This window comes from Apis dorsata, unplaced genomic scaffold (genome assembly GCF_000469605.1).
Source record: "Apis dorsata unplaced genomic scaffold, Apis dorsata 1.3 scaffold_429, whole genome shotgun sequence".
Classification (NCBI taxonomy): domain Eukaryota; kingdom Metazoa; phylum Arthropoda; class Insecta; order Hymenoptera; family Apidae; genus Apis; species Apis dorsata.
In genome coordinates, this window is record NW_006263682.1 from 1,256,958 (window position 1) to 1,277,505 (window position 20,548).

At 28.5% G+C, this 20,548-nt stretch overlaps 3 protein-coding genes across 9 annotated transcripts in view; 1 reads left to right on the plus strand and 2 right to left on the minus strand.

Moving 5' to 3' along the window:
• Positions 1 to 5,168, minus strand: LOC102679551. Its single transcript, XM_031512413.1, has 7 exons — positions 4,431 to 5,168; positions 3,957 to 4,368; positions 3,069 to 3,260; positions 2,258 to 2,400; positions 2,038 to 2,202; positions 1,805 to 1,965; positions 1 to 1,735 (listed from the first exon to the last, which is right to left on the minus strand). Exons 1-6 carry the CDS (start codon positions 4,799 to 4,801, stop codon positions 1,815 to 1,817), a joined length of 1,434 nt encoding a protein of 477 aa, XP_031368273.1. The 5' UTR covers positions 4,802 to 5,168; the 3' UTR covers positions 1 to 1,735; positions 1,805 to 1,814.
• A 458-nt stretch (positions 5,169 to 5,626) lies between these two features.
• LOC102679069 (embryonic polarity protein dorsal-like) lies at positions 5,627 to 15,697 on the plus strand. Of its 5 annotated transcripts, none has more exons than XM_006619678.2 (12): positions 5,760 to 6,204; positions 6,967 to 7,053; positions 7,139 to 7,350; positions 7,416 to 7,659; positions 7,731 to 7,874; positions 7,955 to 8,145; positions 8,230 to 8,368; positions 10,592 to 10,684; positions 12,351 to 12,513; positions 12,597 to 12,850; positions 12,928 to 13,094; positions 13,172 to 15,697. In XM_006619678.2, the coding sequence occupies exons 2-12, from the start codon at positions 7,002 to 7,004 to the stop codon at positions 13,319 to 13,321; spliced, it is 1,809 nt and encodes a 602-aa protein (XP_006619741.1). In that variant the 5' UTR covers positions 5,760 to 6,204; positions 6,967 to 7,001; the 3' UTR covers positions 13,322 to 15,697. The 5 variants fall into 5 exon arrangements, with proteins under 5 accessions (XP_006619740.1, XP_006619741.1, XP_006619742.1 ...); XM_006619679.2 differs by having other exon boundaries at positions 12,396 to 12,513; XM_006619677.2 differs by lacking the exons at positions 12,351 to 12,513; positions 12,597 to 12,850; positions 12,928 to 13,094; positions 13,172 to 15,697 and having other exon boundaries at positions 5,627 to 5,768; positions 8,230 to 11,803.
• A 393-nt stretch (positions 15,698 to 16,090) lies between these two features.
• LOC102680857 (acidic leucine-rich nuclear phosphoprotein 32 family member B-like) overlaps positions 16,091 to 20,548 on the minus strand; it is a 5,932-nt gene continuing 1,474 nt past the window's right edge. Inside the window, exons 1-3 of one of the 3 annotated variants that reach the window (XM_031512414.1) lie at positions 20,027 to 20,267; positions 17,362 to 17,536; positions 16,091 to 17,248 (exon numbers count right to left, since the gene is read on the minus strand). In XM_031512414.1, coding sequence (XP_031368274.1) covers positions 17,181 to 17,248; positions 17,362 to 17,536; positions 20,027 to 20,215 — 432 coding nt within the window. In that variant the 5' untranslated portion in view covers positions 20,216 to 20,267 and the 3' untranslated portion in view covers positions 16,091 to 17,180. Of the gene's footprint in view, positions 17,249 to 17,357; positions 17,537 to 19,920; positions 20,543 to 20,548 lie in introns of those variants that run through there. The other 2 variants (XM_006619692.2, XM_006619693.2) reach the window with 2 other exon arrangements.

The window sequence follows — 20,548 nt, forward strand, 5'->3', positions numbered from 1 at the left end:
AAATGACTATCAATATAACAATCCAATATATTTCAAAACATAAATAACGATATTAATATTTTTACTGGCTTGTGGTAACGTTTTTATAAAAAGGTGATACAAAGAGCAATCTTATAGAAATATCAAAATTGCTCAATTTATTGTATCAAGATTTGTTATAGTTTAAAATATTCTAAATTTTATTACTCATAAAAATAGATACATACACGTTCCTCAAGCCATCAAATTCGATATAATCAACTGTACAATTTATTAATACACAATGAAACATTTTTTTATAGTTGCCGAATTAGCTAAAGTTAGTTATATATATTATAAAGTTTGAGAAGGTCGTTGTGAGGTTTAGGTCATTCACCTAATCAGTATTTTTGTCTTTTACTCTTCGCTAGAAATATATAAATGAATGAAGAAAAAAATATTTTGAAAATGTATTATTTTTTCATTATTGTCTTTTATTTCCTTCTTTTTATTTATTTTTTTTTCTTTTTTTTTTTAACTCTGATATTACAGAGCAATCAAAGATGAGATTTTTTTTACATCCATAAGTATAATTTTTACAAATTTTTTTTATTGCAAATAAAAATGCACCAAGCATTTTTTTTATTTTCATGTTTCTTTATAAATTTTTGAAGAGTAATAAATCAATGAGTATGACCGAATTTCAAGATTGTAGGGCAACATTATTTGTTGTCAGAATTAATCTATGCATAAAAGATGTTTTAGATCGTCTAGAAAATATTACATAAAATTACATCCAACAACAATTCAAATATAAAACGATTTTGTGATAATAAGAATGAATCTTCCACTAAAATTTGTGCCGTATCTTCACTTACCGTACGAAAGCCTCAAATAAGAAAGGATGTTTACTATACTGGCAGAAGCATGAAAAAATATACCGCAGAAATCATATTGTTATCGAACAAAATGAAAATCAATGTTATCTTGTACTTAAGTACATAATAATAAGAAATGTGATCAGACACGTCGTATTTGTGTCACTCGTACGTGGTTACTTAGATTTTACGATCTATTGTAACGTGTTTTTTTGAAAAAAATATTATACCATGAGTATCGCTCTATTACAAAAATTTATTTATCTTGGTTAAAAATGTATACTTAAACGTTACGTAAAATACAATCAATTAAGATTGTCTATATACATATTAATTGCTTATTGAATATATTTATTCGAAATTGCATAATAAAAAGAAATAAATCATCTTCATTGAGCGATTCTGACGGTATCTTATTTTTATCATTTTATCATGTTACGCGAAAAAAGATAAAATATAGATTTAAAAAATGTACAATATCTGCATTTATTTATCCATCCTTAGTTTCGCAGAATAGTTGTCTGTATTCTAGTATAATATCATAATATTAGTAACTTTTTTTTATAATCATCATTTATATCATTTCTTTTCAATTTAAAATGCTTATATAGCTTACGATATCAGAAAGTATATGAATAGAAAAAAAAATATAAATAAAAAATATTATAATTTCGATGATAAAAGTATCCGGAAAGTTTACTACCAGTTTGAAACTGATTTTCGTTCCTTTCGTCTTTTTGCGATCACATATATCTCTTTTTCCTCAACGTAAAATCTCTTTTCACACTTAAAATCTTCCCTTTCTCTTTCCTCTTATCGAACAACCAACACCATCACCCTCGAAATTCCATTTTTTGAACACTTTGTTTAACGCAATCACGCTTGAACAAGAACAGCAACTAAAATTATAAAAACAAACGATTATTATGCTCTTATTAATAGATATTATAATTTTATGTGTAACTTACCAAGCTATCTTTAGGAAACCAACACTGGGCCCGATAGTAAAGTACGCAATATAGCCCTTGGCGCTCGTACAACGCTACCAGCTAATTGCAACATTCTACTACTCCATCCCCCTTCTTGAGATTGACGTATTAAACGTTCTCTCAATTCACTCAATTCGGTTCTAATACAACGAATTTTAATTTTAATATTAAATAATATCACTCAAAAAAAGAAAAAAAATAAAAAAACTTACAATTGCGTATTATACGCTGCTTGCATATTTTGTAAGGCTACCTCTCGGTCAACCAGTTGTGCTTCTAAAGAAATGGCGCGCATATTTAGATTTCTCCCTGCATCTTCGGATGATTTTAAGCGCTTAATTAACTTGTTTTTTTCATCCTCTTTAACTTTCAATTCCCTACAAAGAAATTTATATTGGAATAATGTAAATTGTTTACGTATGCTAAATTTACTTTGAATATCGTTTTATCTGTTCCTGCGAGGATTCAACCATAGCAATCTGTGTGGCAAGTTTCATCTGTAAATCCTCCACGATTGATTCAGCTTTGTCTGCTCTTGTTCCTCGTTCCGCCGCTAATGTTTCGCTAGCCGTTATCTGAAATAACATTACATTTTTCTTTCATACGTATTTAACAAATCGATAAATGATTATTCTTAAGATAAAATTCACGAAAAGAATCAAGAATTATAAAAATTAAAAAAAAAAAATTTATTATTATTTCTAATAAACATAATGTCACGAGTTTTGTTTTGATTCTACACTCTCCAAGTAAGAATTAATAGGTCAAGTAATATCGATTGCTTTTCTCGGTAAGAAAGTAGTATTATAATGTTATTGAGTCATCGATAAGGTAGAAAGAGTATGACTCAACCACGAACTTCTGTCCTTTCGTGCATTGACCTATTTAAAGTAAGTTTAAGTACATCAGATACTCTTATTACTATCCTTAATCCATAGATATTTAAGATATGATATTAAAATAAAAAATAAATAAAATTGTATCATAGGAATTTGAAACATAAAAATATGTTGTAACATTTTAGATTGATCGTTCTCTAAGCACGAAAGGGTGAACGAATGACTCATCCGTTCATAGAAAAAAAAAACTGCATTGAAAGAGAATTCACCCTTTGCAGATTCGTTTCTCGCGAGCATAACAATGACTCACCAAGTAAAAATCAATTTTTACAATGGTATAATATATAAGCTTGCATTTATCATTAAAGATAATTTATAAATTATAATACAAGAAGTGTTCTAGCCTTTTCTAAAAGTATCCTTTTATCCTCTCGTAATTTCAGCAATTTTTCTCGATCCTTTGACATTTGTTCGTCGACCGCTTGAAGTTGATTTTGCGCGGTGATTAATTCGTTTCGCATATTCTCCGTTGAAACTTGCCTTTCCTCGGAAAGCTCGGTCAAACGTTGAATCTCTTCATCCAATTTTACTTTTTCCTGAAAGAAAACGGTGAACCCAATTCGTGAAAACTCAATGCTAAGTTAAACTTCGTAAATCTTCGAAAGTATCTAGAACCAATTTTATCTATGCTGTGTCGTCGCGATATAGTTTCTTCTTTCGCTTCACAATTAGCTGCTGGACCGGTGCCAACTTCTCGTTTGCGTATATAGTATATACTAATTAATGACTCGACTACGACGCATGTTTCCATTACATTTCGCAAAATAAATGCATGTTTATGCATTTATAAACATTCAAATATTATAAATATTTAGAATAACAAATTATTTCTTTTTAAATGTACAAGAAAATTTGAATGAGATGAAAAATAGAAAATTTTTGTTAATATAAAAGTAACAGTAAGTTATTGAACTTGTTTGAAAGATATTTTTGTTTATTCAAGGAATGCCGAAAATTCGATCGTCTCTATAACTACATATATTATTGCGTGTCCCAAAAGTCGTATTGCGAGCTCTTATGCTAGCGTCATCCCTCTAGTTAGATACACGTCATTGAACTCTCATGTTCATCGTCCGCAAGATGTTGAATGTATAGCTCTTATTCTTAACATGCGCACATTGTTACTATTTTATGTTAAATACGTGAAGATATTATTTTTTTTCAATTAATTAATTATGTTTCGTATAATTGCTAAAACTTATCAATTTTTAAATATGTATTAAGAAAATTACCGATTTCAGAGTATTCCTTTCTTTCAGTACTTCGTCAAATTGCATTTTGGCACGGTGAACATCACTGGTCAATTTACTGACACGACTATTCTCCGTATCGAGCAATCGACGCAAAACGACAATTTGTAGATGCAAATGTTCAATTTGCTGGCTTAAATCGTCAATTGTGCTGTTAAGATATTGAACATCGCTGCGTCTGCGTCTCCATGCATTTAACATAAGCACATGACACACCAAAATTGCTGCTTTCTTTGGATTTTGAAAGAAATGGGAATACGATTCCTCCGGTTCTGATGTTACGAATCCATCCATCCACTTTTTGATACCAATACCGACACCCATTTCATTACCAATAGTATCTTTCATTTTATCACTTTCATCAAGTTTTTCTATAGTTGAACTACTGTCCGATCTATATTACCAAAGAATCAATTGTATTAATTCAAATTATTATAAATTATTCATAAACTTTACCTAAAATCGCCATATTCAGTATCCATTATTAAAGGTGAAAAGTCAATCATGGATAAACTCTTTTTGTAACGTGACGCACTGATTGCACGTAATATCGAACATGTTGAACTGTCCGGACAACTTTTCGCCGTATTAATTGTAGCTGTATGATTGATGGTTGTGAGATTTGCCAATCTGAAGGAGGTCCTTGGCGGACGATAGTATCGGCTGGGTTTCTGACATCTTATGGGAAGTTGCGAATATGTAAGAAATTTATGTTGCATGCATCGTGTCAATCTTTTCTTGGTAAAACATTGATTCGATTCTTCCCTGGAGCTTATTGAAACACTCAGGGAAGACGAGCTTTTCGGAGTGATCGCAGTTTCTGGCATCACGCTTGCAGTTCACGAGTAAACTCTTTATAAAAATTATTAATGTTGTTTGCTCTTGTCATGGAGACAAAACGAGTGAGAGTAAGAGATGACAAAAAAGCATCGTAACTTTTGCAAATAGTAACAGTAATATTTTTAACCAAATAAAGAAGTCACATTGTCCATGATGAATGCTTTTCTCATTAATTTCTTATTTTAACTATTATAACTTATGAATTAATCGTACGATTGCGTATCTACTTCATAGAATTGCATAAATTGAATACACCTACAATACGATGAGTGTAAGGAGCGATTAAAACTTATGTAATGCATCATAGATCTGATTTACAGTATAATTGCAAATTACAAGCAAGTAAATTTTATTTGCATTTTAAAATGTTTCAAAAATTCAAATTTACTTTATATATAATATAATAAATAATTTACGAAAACTTTTAAGGATAATTAAAATCAAAAAATGTAATGAAATTGATTTTTCCAAAACTATAATATATAAAAGAAATATAAATGATAGTTATCGAACATAATATTTATAACAAATAATATTTTATATAATTTCAAGTAAATAGATATGATTGATTATCTAACGCTCTACAATTTCACATGATAAAACAGAATTATGTGACGTGTCTGCATGACTCATCCGACACCAAGTACCTAGTCTCTGGTAACCTATCTACGTCCCTGAAAATTTTAATCTACATATGATAAATTCGCTGAACCTTAGACACAAATTTATTTTAGATATAAGCTATTTAATACGTTTATGCCAAAAAACGCTGAACATATGTAATTTATTAGTGATTTTCAACTCACAAATTCAAGTTTAAAAATATGCAAAAAAAAGAAATACAATCAATATAAAAGATAATATGAAAAATATGAAGAGAATTAGAATTAAGAATTAAGAAATTAAAAAATTCGACGTCATCAGATCTATGGATTTCAAGGAAATAATCGAAAGGTAATATATCATGTTAACACACGTTCACTCACTTTGAATTGGCTGTGAGTATAGAACCGTCAGAGTTCGCGTACTTGCGCGTATTCGCGAAGCATATAGCATATTGGTTTGCTTCTACCATTAAAAGCAACGGACATGTCAGTACCGATACAAAGTCCGAGCAAAATGTTATGCCGCATAAAGTCTTGTCTCTAGTCACGGCTGTGCATGCTTTTATGTCGCGTGCAAATAGTGTGCGCAACAATATTTGACAAATAAAAGAATTTCAATTATAGATCTAAACATTAATACATCGCGTTTCTTCAATTTATTTAACACAGTGTGTATTTTATAAAAAAATTTCAAGAATATAAGCATTTCCTATTAGCAGAATTATCCAAAACAGTGCGCGTGCTTTCAGATTCGAAAGTGCCTTACTATGTTGATCAAGCTGCAGGCAAGTCTTTCTCGTCACATTGTCCTACGATAGTTTAATTATAGCTGCACGGCTTGTACGAAGCTAGGCTTTCCCAAAATAATGATTGGATCAGCATGGTATCCCTCCTCACTCTCTACTCTCGTTTCTCTTCCCTTGGGACTTGGGACACTTGTGTGCAGTGTCTTTAGAAGTATACCTGTGAACAGCTGTCGTTTCTTGCTAGAGATTTAACAAATTTTTATTCATGTTCATTAATATGTGTTTGATTCACTTGCTAGTGTTAATCAAAAGTTATATCTAATACGTTTTATATCAATCATCATCTATACGACATCTTTTGCGACATAAATATGTTTTTCTACCAAGATGAACGATTCATGAATTTATGAACATTTAATTTTCTTTATATCAAAAAAATTGATCTTAAAATCAATTTTTCTTCTATACATTTTATTTCTTCCTAGGTATTTATTATTATCCAATTATTATATTTCCATTTATCTTAACTAAACGCGCGCGAAATTTTTTCTACATAATGTTATGAAGTTTCTGTCAAAAGTTAAATCATGTCGTTAATTTTTGCTTTCACTTTGATAAAATATTCAAAATATACATAAAAGAATAAAAAAAATTTTTTGATATATTTTTACTTTACAATCATTTTATATTCTATATAATTATTCTAATAGAATTGTTAAAAAAAAATTTGTATAATATTAGAAATACAATAAAATAGAAATTATTTTAATAACATAATATGATAAAAAATTTATTTTTCAGATGACTATTGTTCAATGTATTAAACAATAAGAGGCATGGAACAATTCCATGATATGAGTGATGGAAATATACATATGAGTGATGTCAGTAAGTATTGAAAATTTTATTATATTTTTACATAAATTTCATAAATTACATTTTACATATTTTATTTCATAATTTGTTTATATAGTTGAAGTCATTGAAACTGATACTAAATATAATGGGAGGGAAGATCAAATCCCAAGAGAAATGAACACAGAACGATTATTGCCTTATGTTGAAATAATAGAACAACCGGCAAGCAAAGCTTTACGTTTTCGCTATGAATGTGAAGGCAGATCAGCTGGTAGTATACCTGGTGTAAACAGTACATCAGAAAATAAAACATTTCCTACTATAAAAGTAAGAACAAAAAAAACAATATATAATAATATTAATTAATAATATATAATTAATACTGATTACAGATAGTTGGTTATAAAGGTCGAGCTTTAGTTGTAGTATCATGTGTAACAAAAGATCAACCATATAGACCTCATCCTCATAATCTTGTTGGAAAGGAAGCATGTAAACAAGGTGTTTGTACAGTAGAAATTTCATCAGAGAATATGACAGTTACATTTGCAAATCTTGGAATTCAATGTGTAAAAAAAAAAGATATTGAAGAGGCACTTAAAATAAGAGAAGAAATTCGTGTAGATCCCTTTCGAAGTAAATTAAAATTCAGTAGATTTATTTAACTATATTTGGCACAAAACAAATCACATTTAATTTTTTATTAGCTGGCTTCGAACACAAAAGACAACCTACTAGTATTGATCTCAATGCAGTGAGATTATGCTTTCAAGTTTTTTTAGAAGGATCACAGAAAAGAAAATTCAATGTGCCATTACAACCAGTAGTATCTGACCCTATATTTGATAAAAGTATGTTCAGATTAATTATATTTTATCAAGATATCAATTATTCGATTATGTATTAAATAATTAAATATTAAATATTTAAGAGGCAATGTCAGATCTTGTGATATGCAAACTCAGTCATAGTAACGCATCAGTCGCTGGTGGTATGGAAATGATTTTATTATGTGAAAAGGTTGCAAAAGAAGATATACAAGTTAGATTCTTTGAAGAAAAAGATGGACAAGTGCTTTGGGAAGGATTTGGTGATTTTCAACCTGTTCATGTACATAAACAAGTATGAAATTCGATTTTTATATAAAATTACTTAAATTTTGTATCTTCATTAATACTAATTTGATGAATTGATTTATCTTAATAGACAGCAATTGCATTTAGAACACCGACTTATCGTATGCAGCAAGTGGAACAACCAGTGCAAGTATATATTCAACTTAAAAGACCATCGGATGGTGCAACAAGCGAACCATTTCCTTTTTTGATGTTACCTCTCGGTGCAGGTAGGCCTGCTTTCTGGTCTTTACGGAAAGCATTTGCCAGGAAGAAAACAGATTACACTTCATTTGGCAAAATTTTAGCTACTGAACCGACATTGTTTTCAAACGTTACTCCGAAATTTCCGCGTAATATTGACGAATATAATAATAATGATTTCGACACAAAAAAATGGAATAATAAAATTTCTGCGTTACGTGCTTTAAATGATTTGTACAATGTAAAAAATACATTAGATTCTTATAATGGAAGTATGGAAATAAATCAAAATATTGCACAAAATATAGATCATGCTAAAAACACTATTATAGATTATCGAAATAATGATTTATCAATCAATGAAGAGAAACGAATTATAGAAAACGAACAATTAAATAGAATGTACAAATCTTATCCCAATTATATAGACAAAGAAACGAAGGATATGAATTTAGAAATTTCAACTCGTCCTAAATCTAATACTGTTGAAAACGCGTGCGTATTAAAAAATACAGAAATCTTTAAAGATAAATCTGATTGGTTCGATTATTCTGAAGTAAGTAAATGGGTACAAAAAGGACAAATATGTCTCAAAGAAAAAGAAAATGAAATAGATTTTAAAATTGAAGTGACAGAAGATTGTAATAAGTCTTTCAATGATTTATTAACACAAGTAGCAGAATTAGATCAAATTTATGCTGATACACATGCAAAGTTAGTACAGGCAGCGTTTGAACAGAATACAATCGATCAAACTATGGATATTGATGTTTGCGATAATCAGACTTATACTAGTTTACAAATGGCTATGAAAAATCCTATTGAATTTACTGATTTATCGAACGAGAGAAAATATGAAGATGTATGTGTACTAAAGACAGATACTAATCAATCTTGTCCTTCTCCGCCAATGACTACGAAAAGAGATGGAACACAGGAAATGGAAGAAAGATTACCGCCTTTACCACCAAAACGTATCCGAAAAATGCCTTCTATGCCTCTTTTACCTCGTCCTATATCTTATCATACTACACCAGATTCTTTTATTGAAGCACCAAATAAAACTTTACCTTCCCTACCTAGTACTCTAACTAAAAATTCGAAACAAGGATTATTTTCAAAATTATTTGCAAAAAAAGTGAAAAAAGATAAAGACACAATTTTAAATGTACCCAAAGAAACTACTCAATCTTTGACTACTACAGGAAATGTTTCATATTTGACAACAAACAATACATCAAATAATTCACAATTACAAATTCCAAAAACTAGTGTAGTAAGTACTACTAGCGTAAAATCACTTAGATTGGAAGGCGATGAAACACCACCGTATGGAATGGAATTAACAGAAGCTGAACATTATGCATTATATACTGCTATGGCGCCGCACGCAACTGTTTCTGAATTTGATGAAATGTCTTTCTATTATAGTCCTGTGGAAGATGGAAAGATTTACTCTGAAAAAAAGGAGACTTAATGTGTCTTAATGTTTTTAGCCTACTTCCATTTAAGAATGATATTTTTTTTCAAATATTATAGTAGAAAAAATGCTGATGTTATAGCAAATAATTGCTAATTTTCAGAAACAAAAATTTTCATTATGATTGAATGAAATTACTTACTTATGATAATATGAAATTTTTGTAACTTGAGTGTGTTTGCGTTCATAAGATATATTTTATATTTTTTTCATTTTTTAAAAAAGGTACATGTAGCAATTTTTATTATGCTACCTTGATTAATATACTCTGAAACCAATGCAGTACTATTTTTTCTAGTCAGAGTACAAATTGTTATTTTATTTCTATAGTCTTTTATATAAAAAGATAGCTGAAATATAAAATCAGCTGAAACTTGTTATTTATCATCAAAGAGTTTGTGTTTCTTCTAGTCAAATTTTATAGTGTTGCTACTTATTATACATATCTTTAATCTTGTGCATTGCTTTTTACTATTTATGACACATTGTTAAGTTTTTATATAGTGTTCCAAGTTTATAGGTATCACTTTGTTTCTAGTCTTAGAATAAGCACTTAATTTATAGTTAAAATTAATTATTTATATTTAAGATTTTTTATTTGTTTGTAACTTATACTTATTTTGAACCACTGACTTAACCATTTGTTCAGATATAATATTTTTAAAGATTAAAAAAAAATTTAGATCAAAATTTATAGGTTTGTTGTCTTCAGAAAAAATTGATATATTAATATTTAAAAGTCATGTGGTTAATATACAATCATTTATAGATGATCCTGATTCGTTAAGGCGAAAGAGACAAAAGATTAATAACAGCCAAAACGCGCTAGTTTTGAGACATGTACAGGCAGAAGCTGAGAAGCGTGAGTATTTTTTATCAAATTGTCTTCAATTCTACAGCTTTGCCGGGAGTGGGTTTAAATGATATCATTAGCATCGTCGCAACGTCAAAATTTCTAAATGTACATTGTGCTACATTTATGCGAAATTGCTGATTTTACTTCTTTGTAATTACTAATATTCGCGTTCACATTTATTCTATATGCAAGAAAAAAAAATTAGCAAGACTTTGTGATGCGAGTCATCAACATGTTATGCATTTTTCTGATGGGTTTTATCAACCCTATTTGTTGTAATAATAATAATTGTATTGACGAATCTAAAAAATTTGTTGGAAGTTCCAAAAATTTGGACTAACTTGTACATTTGGAGAATGTTTACAGCATTTTTATGAATCACGAATATATATTTATCGAAATATCTATGTTTCAGCGCTCTTAAGTCACATCATACTAACTATATAATTAATCTAATATCTTTGCACATTGGAAATATTTAAATTTAAAAATTTCTTATATTTATTGTTATATATTTTGTCTATTGAATTTCGTCCAATAATAGAAGTGCCTAATAATCTAGAAGATTGACATAAAAAAATGATAAAAAATTTCCGTTGTGCAAAGATTGATATTTTTTCATAAATTAGAATCTTCATTGTATTAAGAAATATTATATTCATATATATATATATACATATATATATATATTTTCACGCACTGAAGAATCTTGTTTTATACTTTTTTAAAAACATATTTTGTATAAATAGTTGGAATTTGTACTTAAATTTTTGGATGGCAATGGCCTTGTACATTTGAAGAGAAAATTGTATTTTTGTAATTATTACTGGTGATTGCACGAATGGATGCATTTTTATATCCATTAATGCGACAAGAAAAGTATATTGTTAATGATAATAACGTTGACAAAAGCGGGCTTAATTTTTACAGTTTAAATAATATACAAGTATCCTGCTCTCGTATTAAAATATTGTATTTAAATATTTAGCAATACAATAATAAGAGCGGAAATTATGTGCAATATTTGTATGGCAATACAAATTTTTATAAACTGCTTTGAAAAAGAAAAATCTATATAATGTATGACTTATACATATATACAGAATATATTGATCTATATATATATATACATACTTATTTAATGATAAAAATTACGTGTTTTTATTCTGTTCCCAATCAATTTCAGATCAAAAGAATATTATATATAAAAAATATTCAGGTACGACAATAAAAATATTAGTTTAGTTTGTTAATATTTGCTAATCATATTGACTGTATTTTTTATTCTAATAAAATAAAAGATATTCACGAATAATGTTTGAAGTGAAAATATATAAAATTGCATGTATCTTTTGTAATTAATCCTTCAAAACTTTTGCTTTTTATATGTTGCTTGATCATTTCCATTTTTATGCTTTTTAATCATAAAAATTTTTATATGCTTCTTAATCATTTTATGTATTTTCTTTTTGATTCATAATATTCAATTTAAGCATATTATATATTTATTAAAATTAATAAAATTAATATAACATACTAAAATGACATTCAAGAGAAATTTAAATCGTTTGTATAAAGTAACAAAATGTGAATAATGAATTTGTATTATTTTAATTAATCTTTAATAGTTGGAATTTTTAATAAATTTCTATTTGTTTTATCACAATTGTAGATGCTGCAATGTTAAATCAATACAATTTTAATATTATTAAATCAGAACCGACGGAAAGGATATCTCCTTATGGATATCCAATTGGAAGTGGAGGATCTTTTTCATCCTTGTATCCGATGGCAACAACTTCTCCACAATCGCAATCTACTATACAAACGTTGAGGTAACACAAAGCTTTGTATCATTTAAAAAAATGAGATAATATGCAGAACAATGGATCTGAAGAAATTTTAATACGTTGTACAGGCCACAAATATCGCCAGATCGTACATCGCCAATGGAGTACAGATTATACAATCCAGCACTTATTCAATCACAACCATCACCTCAATATCCATCAACAAGCAGTCATATCTTACAACAACCATCAATCAAAACGTATACACAACAACAATTTCCATATGTACATGACACGTTACAAATACAGCCGCAAGAACAATTAACGTTAAGCAAAGTAACATCAAACTATCACGAAGAATTTCAATCGTTGAACAATGCTGGTAGTATAAGTGTTTATATTCATTATTATTATTATATCAAACTATACATCATTGTAATTTTTAAATAATTCATATAGTAGGTGAAATGGAAGCGACAAATGTTACAAATATTTTAAGTATGGACAACACACAGTATAATCTTGATTTGAGTCTTCCTCAACTTGATTCGACAGAACTCGCCGATCTTGATATTAGTCTTTCTGAAAATCTATCCAGTGGATTATCAATTTCAGATTCTACCAAAGTATGTATAATATTGTTATTAATACAAATTTCTATTTATCATTTACTAATAAATAAGAAATCTATAATTAAATCTAGCCGGAAACAAATAAAGGAATAAACGCAGAATCAAGCAATATTGAAGAAAGTAATAACATGACCGATAGTTTTACAAGAATTGCTAATAACACTATTCAGGAATTATATACTTTAAATAATATGTATAAACCAACGCGGGAGGTTGACTAAAAAGCTGTATATTTTATTAATCTTCATAACATTGTAAAAAATATGTTATATAAATATTATTCTCTGAAAGAAAATTTCTTTGCATGAATATATCATGTAATTAATATTTAAATGGTTGTGATTGTATCGCAGTATATTACTGTGTAATTTTTTAAATTACTTTTCATTCGATAATAAGTTTTAAACATTGTTAATATTTTTATATGATTTCTAAAATTCTTTACTTTCAATATTACGAATTAAAAATATTCATTTAAGTATACAAAATGCTGTGACTGTGATCAAAATGTATCGAAATCTATGTCTTGACATGCATGCAAAATGTCTTAATATGAATTATTATTGTATACAATAAAACTCATAAGTGAAAAAAATATTGTGTATATATTGTAAGACAATCTGCATGCAATATTCGTACAAATTACTTAGTTAAAATAAATATCCGCAAATATTTCTATTACACATCTTATACTCTTATACAAATGTTTGATTTTTATTTTTTACACATTTATATATTTACTACAAATTCCTTTGTAAGTGGTATATCATTTTTATATTAGGGGTAATATTTGACTGCTATACCTCTAATAATATGTATCCAATTAAAAATTTCCAATAATACATATTCCGTCCAGGTACGTTGATTCACATTTAAAAAAATTTTTACCTTAAATTTTAATATTATGTACTATGGTTGCATTCCATCATAGATTTTACACATATTTGTAATATTTTGTTATCAATTACAATTTACCTGGTATCCGGTATTATTATCTTAAAATCACTTAATTACAGAAATTATTTTATAAATAAACAATATCAGATACAAATAATATTATGCTTAAGTACATACTTTTACTTTATATACAGTTACATCTAAGAATACATTATAATTTTACATACAATTATACGTGTAAATAAACATAGATATTGAAATTCAGTAATATTTAATCTTGTGTATCACATATTACGTACATATTCTATTGTAAATTGCTATTTTATATTTACATAGTATAACTACATAATTCTTAATTTATATGTACATAGAAGGTACGTAAAAACAATCTTAGTCTAAATTATCTTCGAAAAAATAAGTTGTCGATTAATTATCAAGTATTAAATAGGGAAAGACGCGTTCCTTCACAGATACGTGAAGAATAAAAAAACATCTGTTGTTTTCCAAAATGTATTTACTTAAAAATACAATGAAAGTTCAATTCTGATGGAATGGGCAGAAATATAGTCTGTGGTATCGGTTACTGTTATGTCGAAAGTGATGATGCGATGGTATCCTGTACAAAAGTAGTTTGAACAAGATTTATGAACACACAAACCAAATTCTTAGCCTAAGATTTTGTTTACGTTTAATCGTATGACATGTTTCATTACCAGATTCATTAAGATTCTTAAATTCTTCTTTTTATGCTTACCTAACAAATGTAGGGATGTAACGGTATCTGGGCGCTCAGCCTGATTGATTGTAAGACCCGTTAGCACCAGTAAATAATTTTCAGAATCACGTCAAATACTGGAGCAGAGAAGAGTTCCGTGATCTCTGGCTCAAAGTACACAACGTAAGTCCATTTTCATATTTTTTTGAACATGTTGCAAACGGGGCTTGTTATTGTATTAATAAAATTAAATGGACCTATGCTTACAGTGTATTATTGTATACTATGAACGCTAAAGTACTCATTTTTGCTCAGGCACCTGTACTTTAAGATAGTTCTTTGTCAACATGATCGTCAAGGTACTATCTTGAAGTCAACACGTGTAAATACAGCAGCAGATTGTGTATAAAATCGTAGAATAACAGAGTTCTGGAGGTGGTATGGTCTGTAAACAATACAATAAATTGCTGTATGACTTACGTATCATTATATACGGAGTATACTTAAATTTTGTTATTTCTTTCATTTAACCAATTGAATAAATTGGATTTATCGTACAAGTGTGTATACAGTCCATCCCATCTCCTTGGATTCAATGTAGCAGGATTCAGTCCACAAATAGCAGTTTTCTTTTTTATTTTAATACTGCTATTACTGTAATTTGTTTTCGGAAGTTAAACCCATTACTACTTACGAGAACGAATCATTTTCTCTGATCTAACTGCGTTTTATTTAACTATCTCATTCGAAAATATTTGTACATTAAAACGTGGGACATCGTCTCGCATTCAAATTATCGTTACCTTTATTTATTATGCAGCTATGGTACAATGGTATCGTAACCGCAATGTCTCTTCACCCGTTTCTTGTCTACCAGTCTCCCGAAATAAGTGATGGCATGGACCATTCCATTTGCAAAGATCCACTGACACTAACACAAAGAGCATATATATTTCAATTGTTGATAATCAGTGAAATGTGTAATTCATCAAAAATTATATATGATACCATTAATAAATTTGAAAATATGTCTTTAATAAGACACTGATCACTGTATGCAGGATACTGTCATATAAGAATACTGTTACCCGTTCTACGACAGTCAACGAATCATTGCTCGAGTAGTCCATGTCAATGAAATGTCAAAATAAAACCACAGTACATAAAATACAAATGAATTACGTTCAAATGAGTGCAATTGAATAGGGAGAGTTTTCTCATTAATTTTTTCAATCGTCGATAATTGTTGCATTATATTTTCAACGACTTTTGAAATGCGCTACGTAATTTCGTTTTGAAATCTTACGTAAATACAAAAAAGGATATATAATAAAAGGATATGAATAAATGGAATATTCATTTTGGAGAAATAAACAAATTATTTGTATCATTTATGTTTTATAAAATAAAAATTCTCTCCCTACTCTATATACTCGAAGCCTAAATTGTAACAACCTCTCCACAATACATTACGTTACATAATATTATCATTAATAATAAAATGTTTCTTATTCCATAACTTTATACATACTATGTATAATTATTATGCAATGTTAAGAACACACATGACTCATCCATACTACTTAGCGCGAGCGTTATATTAATCTTAATTTTTGTTCTCGGATCAAACAGGAGCACGAAGCAGAGATTTTAAAGATCATTAAAATCTTTTCTTTTTTTTTTTCATTTTTTTTTTTTAATATACAAAGAATGTCGAGAGATGTCCAGTATTTATTATAGTATTTATTTATTATTTTTATTTCTTTACGCACCACTTGATCCATTTTATTTATTTTTTTTTAACAACTCGCGCTCCTACAAAGTCGTTGCAAATACACATATAGGTCGAAAAAGAAATCAATCACGCGCACAAGGTGAGAGACATTCGTTGAACTACAAACGTAAATTTGATTTCAAATGTAAAAAAATCATCACCCACAAATGTTCATTTTACATTATTTAAATACAATAGAGCTTTTTATCTTAAATAAGTTTTCGTTATAAAACTGTCCCGCGAAGAAAGCCAAATGACAGCAAATACCAGTTAATAGATGGTTTGGATAAAACAATAAATTCGTCTTGAGAGTATATTTAATGTACCAAACGTACGAGTATGCACGAAGGACTTAGATATTAAATCGACACGTTCAAATCCCACACGACGAATATATAGTTTTCATTCAAACTATCTAATAGCATTTGGTGATGGCTAGATGACCAGAATTGCGAAGAGCCAAGACAGTAGAATTGCGGCTGCCTCTAATTTGTGTCAGCCCACCACAACTCCGGTAAGGTGGTAATTTTTATTCGTAGGTCGGGAGGCAATAGGGTCTGGGCACGAGGTAATCAACATTGCTACCAACCACTCAATATGAGAGTAAGTGTTTGCTGAGAAAACTGCCGAAGATCGACGATGGTACCGTGTGCCTACCTCCTTTCTTACTTACATATTCTTTTCCCTGTTTTCATTATGCGTCTTCTTCTTCATCTTCTACTTCTCCTTCTACTTCACCTTCAGCATCATCTTCTTCTTCATCTATAAATAAGAGAATTTATATTTTTATTCAATAACTTAGTAATTATCAATATTATTGCTATATGAATGTATAAAATATTAACATTTTAACACTAAAAAATTCCATAACTCACCCTCTCCTTCTTCTAAATCTTCTTCACCTTCCGGTATGTCATCATCTTCGTCATCTTCTTCGCCATCGCCATCAACTTCTTCCTCCTCTTCAACTTCCTCTTCTATTTCTTCTTCTTCTACTTCTCCGTCGCCATTTTCTTCTTTCTTCTGTTTTTTTGTTTCATCATTTTTTTCCTAAAACATAATAAATAAATAAATTATATTTCATATTATTATTAGAATATTTATTTCAATTTTGTTTACAATTATATAATTAAATATTCACTGAATATTTTTTTTAATTCAAATAATTAAAAAAAACATAAAAATAAATGTTTTAATTTATCTTCATTTAAATATTTAAAAAATAAAAAAAAGAAAAAATGGACAAAGAAATTTTCTTTCCGCCAAGAAATATAAGGATATGAAAAGAAAAATGGATATTTTATTTAAATATGGCAAAACAAAAAGTAAAACAAAAATGAATTTTTTTATGAAAAAAAGAATCTTAAAAATCAAAATTATAAAAAGATAAGTAAAAATAAAAAATCAAAATATAAAAAAATCTTGAAATTAAAATCGATATAAATATATTAAATATTATTTAGCATAAAGTTTGATAACATAATTAGTTTAAAAAAAATTGCGATATAAAAATATGTAATGAAAAAAAATTTAATTGAAATTATTTATGTAATAGTTTAATAATATATGTATATTTATATGTTTAATTCTTCATATATATTTAAAATAAAAGCCTATCGTAAACCTCAATCTTATCAAAACTATATTCATATAAAACTAGAGATATAAATAATTTAAAAGGATAATATCAAATTTTATTTCAGATAAAAAACAATAATTGTATGCTTCACACGATTCTTGAAATATCGATACCTTAACTCGTGTTCATACAGCTTTACTCGTGACCAGGGTAGATTGCCATAATGGCATACACGCGCTGTGTCTATCGGCGGTACGAGGAAAGCAGCATAGAAAACTTGCAGAACTGCATCATCCAATCAAAGGGACGAATGAACTAAGACTAGATGGTGGGAGAAACGTAGGGATTGGCAGACGACTACGATACATGTTTGTAGAAGGGGATGTGTTCGTGCTGCGTAAAGCACACGAAAGAGAAAGAGGGGAAAAGAGGAACACGAAGCAGCGTGTCCGGATATCGTACATAGAACTTATAGACGCTACATATAAATAAAAAATATTTATATATATTTTATATATTGTATCGTAAAATAAATATATATAAAAATATATATATATTTAAATATAGAAATTCTATTAGATGATCATGAAAATTTTAACATAGTCGATACGAATTGTTTCAAGGTAATCATCTCATCATATGTATTATCAAATGCCTTTATCAAATGAAACGTAATATCTCATTTCATAAATACTTAAATACTTAGTATAATATACAAATATCAATATATATAAATTCTTTAATAACAATCAATAATTAATATTTTTATAATACTGACTAAAAAATTATAAAATATAAATATATATATATAAGTTTAAAATAAACCATTAAATGATAAAAAAGAACTAGCTATTCATAAAAACATTATCTCGGATACTACGATGTTATGACTGAAATTTGAAACGCTTTCTTCGAATTCAAATCTGTTGACTACTACTATTACTATTATTATTATTACCATTGTTCTTATTACTTATATTCATGGCATTAGCGGGTAGTTTACAACGAACAACTGACAGTGACATACCGACAATGCCCATGAAATTTTGTTTGTTATCCTACAAACACGATTACCTATCAACTTATTACTAATCACGAGGTCTTTACAGATAACCTAACGTTCATAACCTATCATATAAACTTATTTCATTTCTCTCGTCTGTACGACTAAGTCATGAACAATCGTTATATAATTCTGTAACACGCATTAATTTGATCATATTGAATTACTAGAAGTATTTTGCTTGCCAATAAAAAACAAAATAAATGAACCAAAAGTAAATTTATTAAATCATTAAACCAAAATAAGATTATAGATGATTAATTAATTTCTAAAATAATAATTATTTTATTTTTATAATATTATTCTTGTTAAATTTGAAGTTGAATTTAAATATTAAAATATATATAAATTAGTAAAATATAAAAAATAAAATATTGTGAAAAATATTATTATCCCAAAAATAATAAAATATCAAAACAAGAAATAATAAAATATTAATTTATTATTTAAATTAAATAAAAATTTATCGAAATTTAAATATTATTTGAAATTCCCGCCTTTTTCTTTACTTCCATATTCTTTATGACTATATGCGCTTGCGTCATAAAATCTATGAGATTGAAGTAATATATGTTGCAACAATCATAAATACATTAATATATTAATCTTAAATGAAAATGAACTTCATATGTATATGAAACTAGCGAAGAATTAATAATTCTTAATTTAATTGAAACGAAATAAGAAAATGAATAATTTTAAGATTTTATCTTTTTAATAAACGAACATTATAAAATACAATAGAGATAGGGATATTACAAGCATTTTAAAAGCACACAAATACGATCGTACTTTCCACGTGACATACTATTGCTGTTGCGCGAAGACGCTTCCACGACTTTCTATATAATATAGACTGAAAACGTGGATAACCGGCATTTTTGACCACGAATTTCACCTTGTAATTTCCATAGTAACAGACGTATAATGTATTATCGACTAAAAATAAGCAGCTCCTATCACAACGCCGAATGACGGTCCGATTTAAGATGAAAAATCGCAACGATGTTTTCTCGAAGGTTCGTAACACTACGCGGTATACTACGAAAGAACAGGGAGGCAGGAGAGACATGGGTATATAATACATGGCGTTACTGCTGGCTGCGCGCGTGGGGTTTTTGATGGAAAGAGAGAAGAGAGCACCAACAGAGTTGAAGGTAGAGGGGAAGAGAGACTGAGAATGAAAAGGAGAAAGAGGGATAGAGAGAGAAGCAAAGCGAGAAAGGAAGCCTTCAGCGCGGTGTTTATGCACGCAGATCGGTAAACAATTTCAGAGCAACACGTCGACCTGAAAGAGATATGTGTGTCTATCGATCGTCCGTCAGACACGATTAACCCTCTTACAACGAATTATCGATCAATTACGACAGAGAGAGAGAGAGAGAGAGAGAGAGAGAGAGAGAGAGAGAGAGAGATACAA

What these genes read in the sequence shown, in the direction of transcription:
- LOC102679551 (XM_031512413.1), bottom strand. Translation starts at nt 4,801, where the DNA reads ATGCCAGAAACTGCGATCACTCCGAAAAGCTCGTCTTCCCTGAGTGTT. An exon ending in AAAGGAATACTCTGAAATCG is followed by an intron (nt 3,261 to 3,956) that starts GTAATTTTCTTA and finishes GTTTTCTTTCAG; the next exon opens with GAAAAAGTAAAATTGGATGA. An exon ending in AAAGGATACTTTTAGAAAAG is followed by an intron (nt 2,401 to 3,068) that starts GCTAGAACACTT and finishes ATGTTATTTCAG; the next exon opens with ATAACGGCTAGCGAAACATT.
- LOC102679069 (XM_006619677.2), top strand. Translation starts at nt 7,002, where the DNA reads ATGGAACAATTCCATGATATGAGTGATGGAAATATACATATGAGTGAT. An exon ending in TATACATATGAGTGATGTCA is followed by an intron (nt 7,054 to 7,138) that starts GTAAGTATTGAA and finishes TTGTTTATATAG; the next exon opens with TTGAAGTCATTGAAACTGAT. An exon ending in CTGTTCATGTACATAAACAA is followed by an intron (nt 8,146 to 8,229) that starts GTATGAAATTCG and finishes TTATCTTAATAG; the next exon opens with ACAGCAATTGCATTTAGAAC.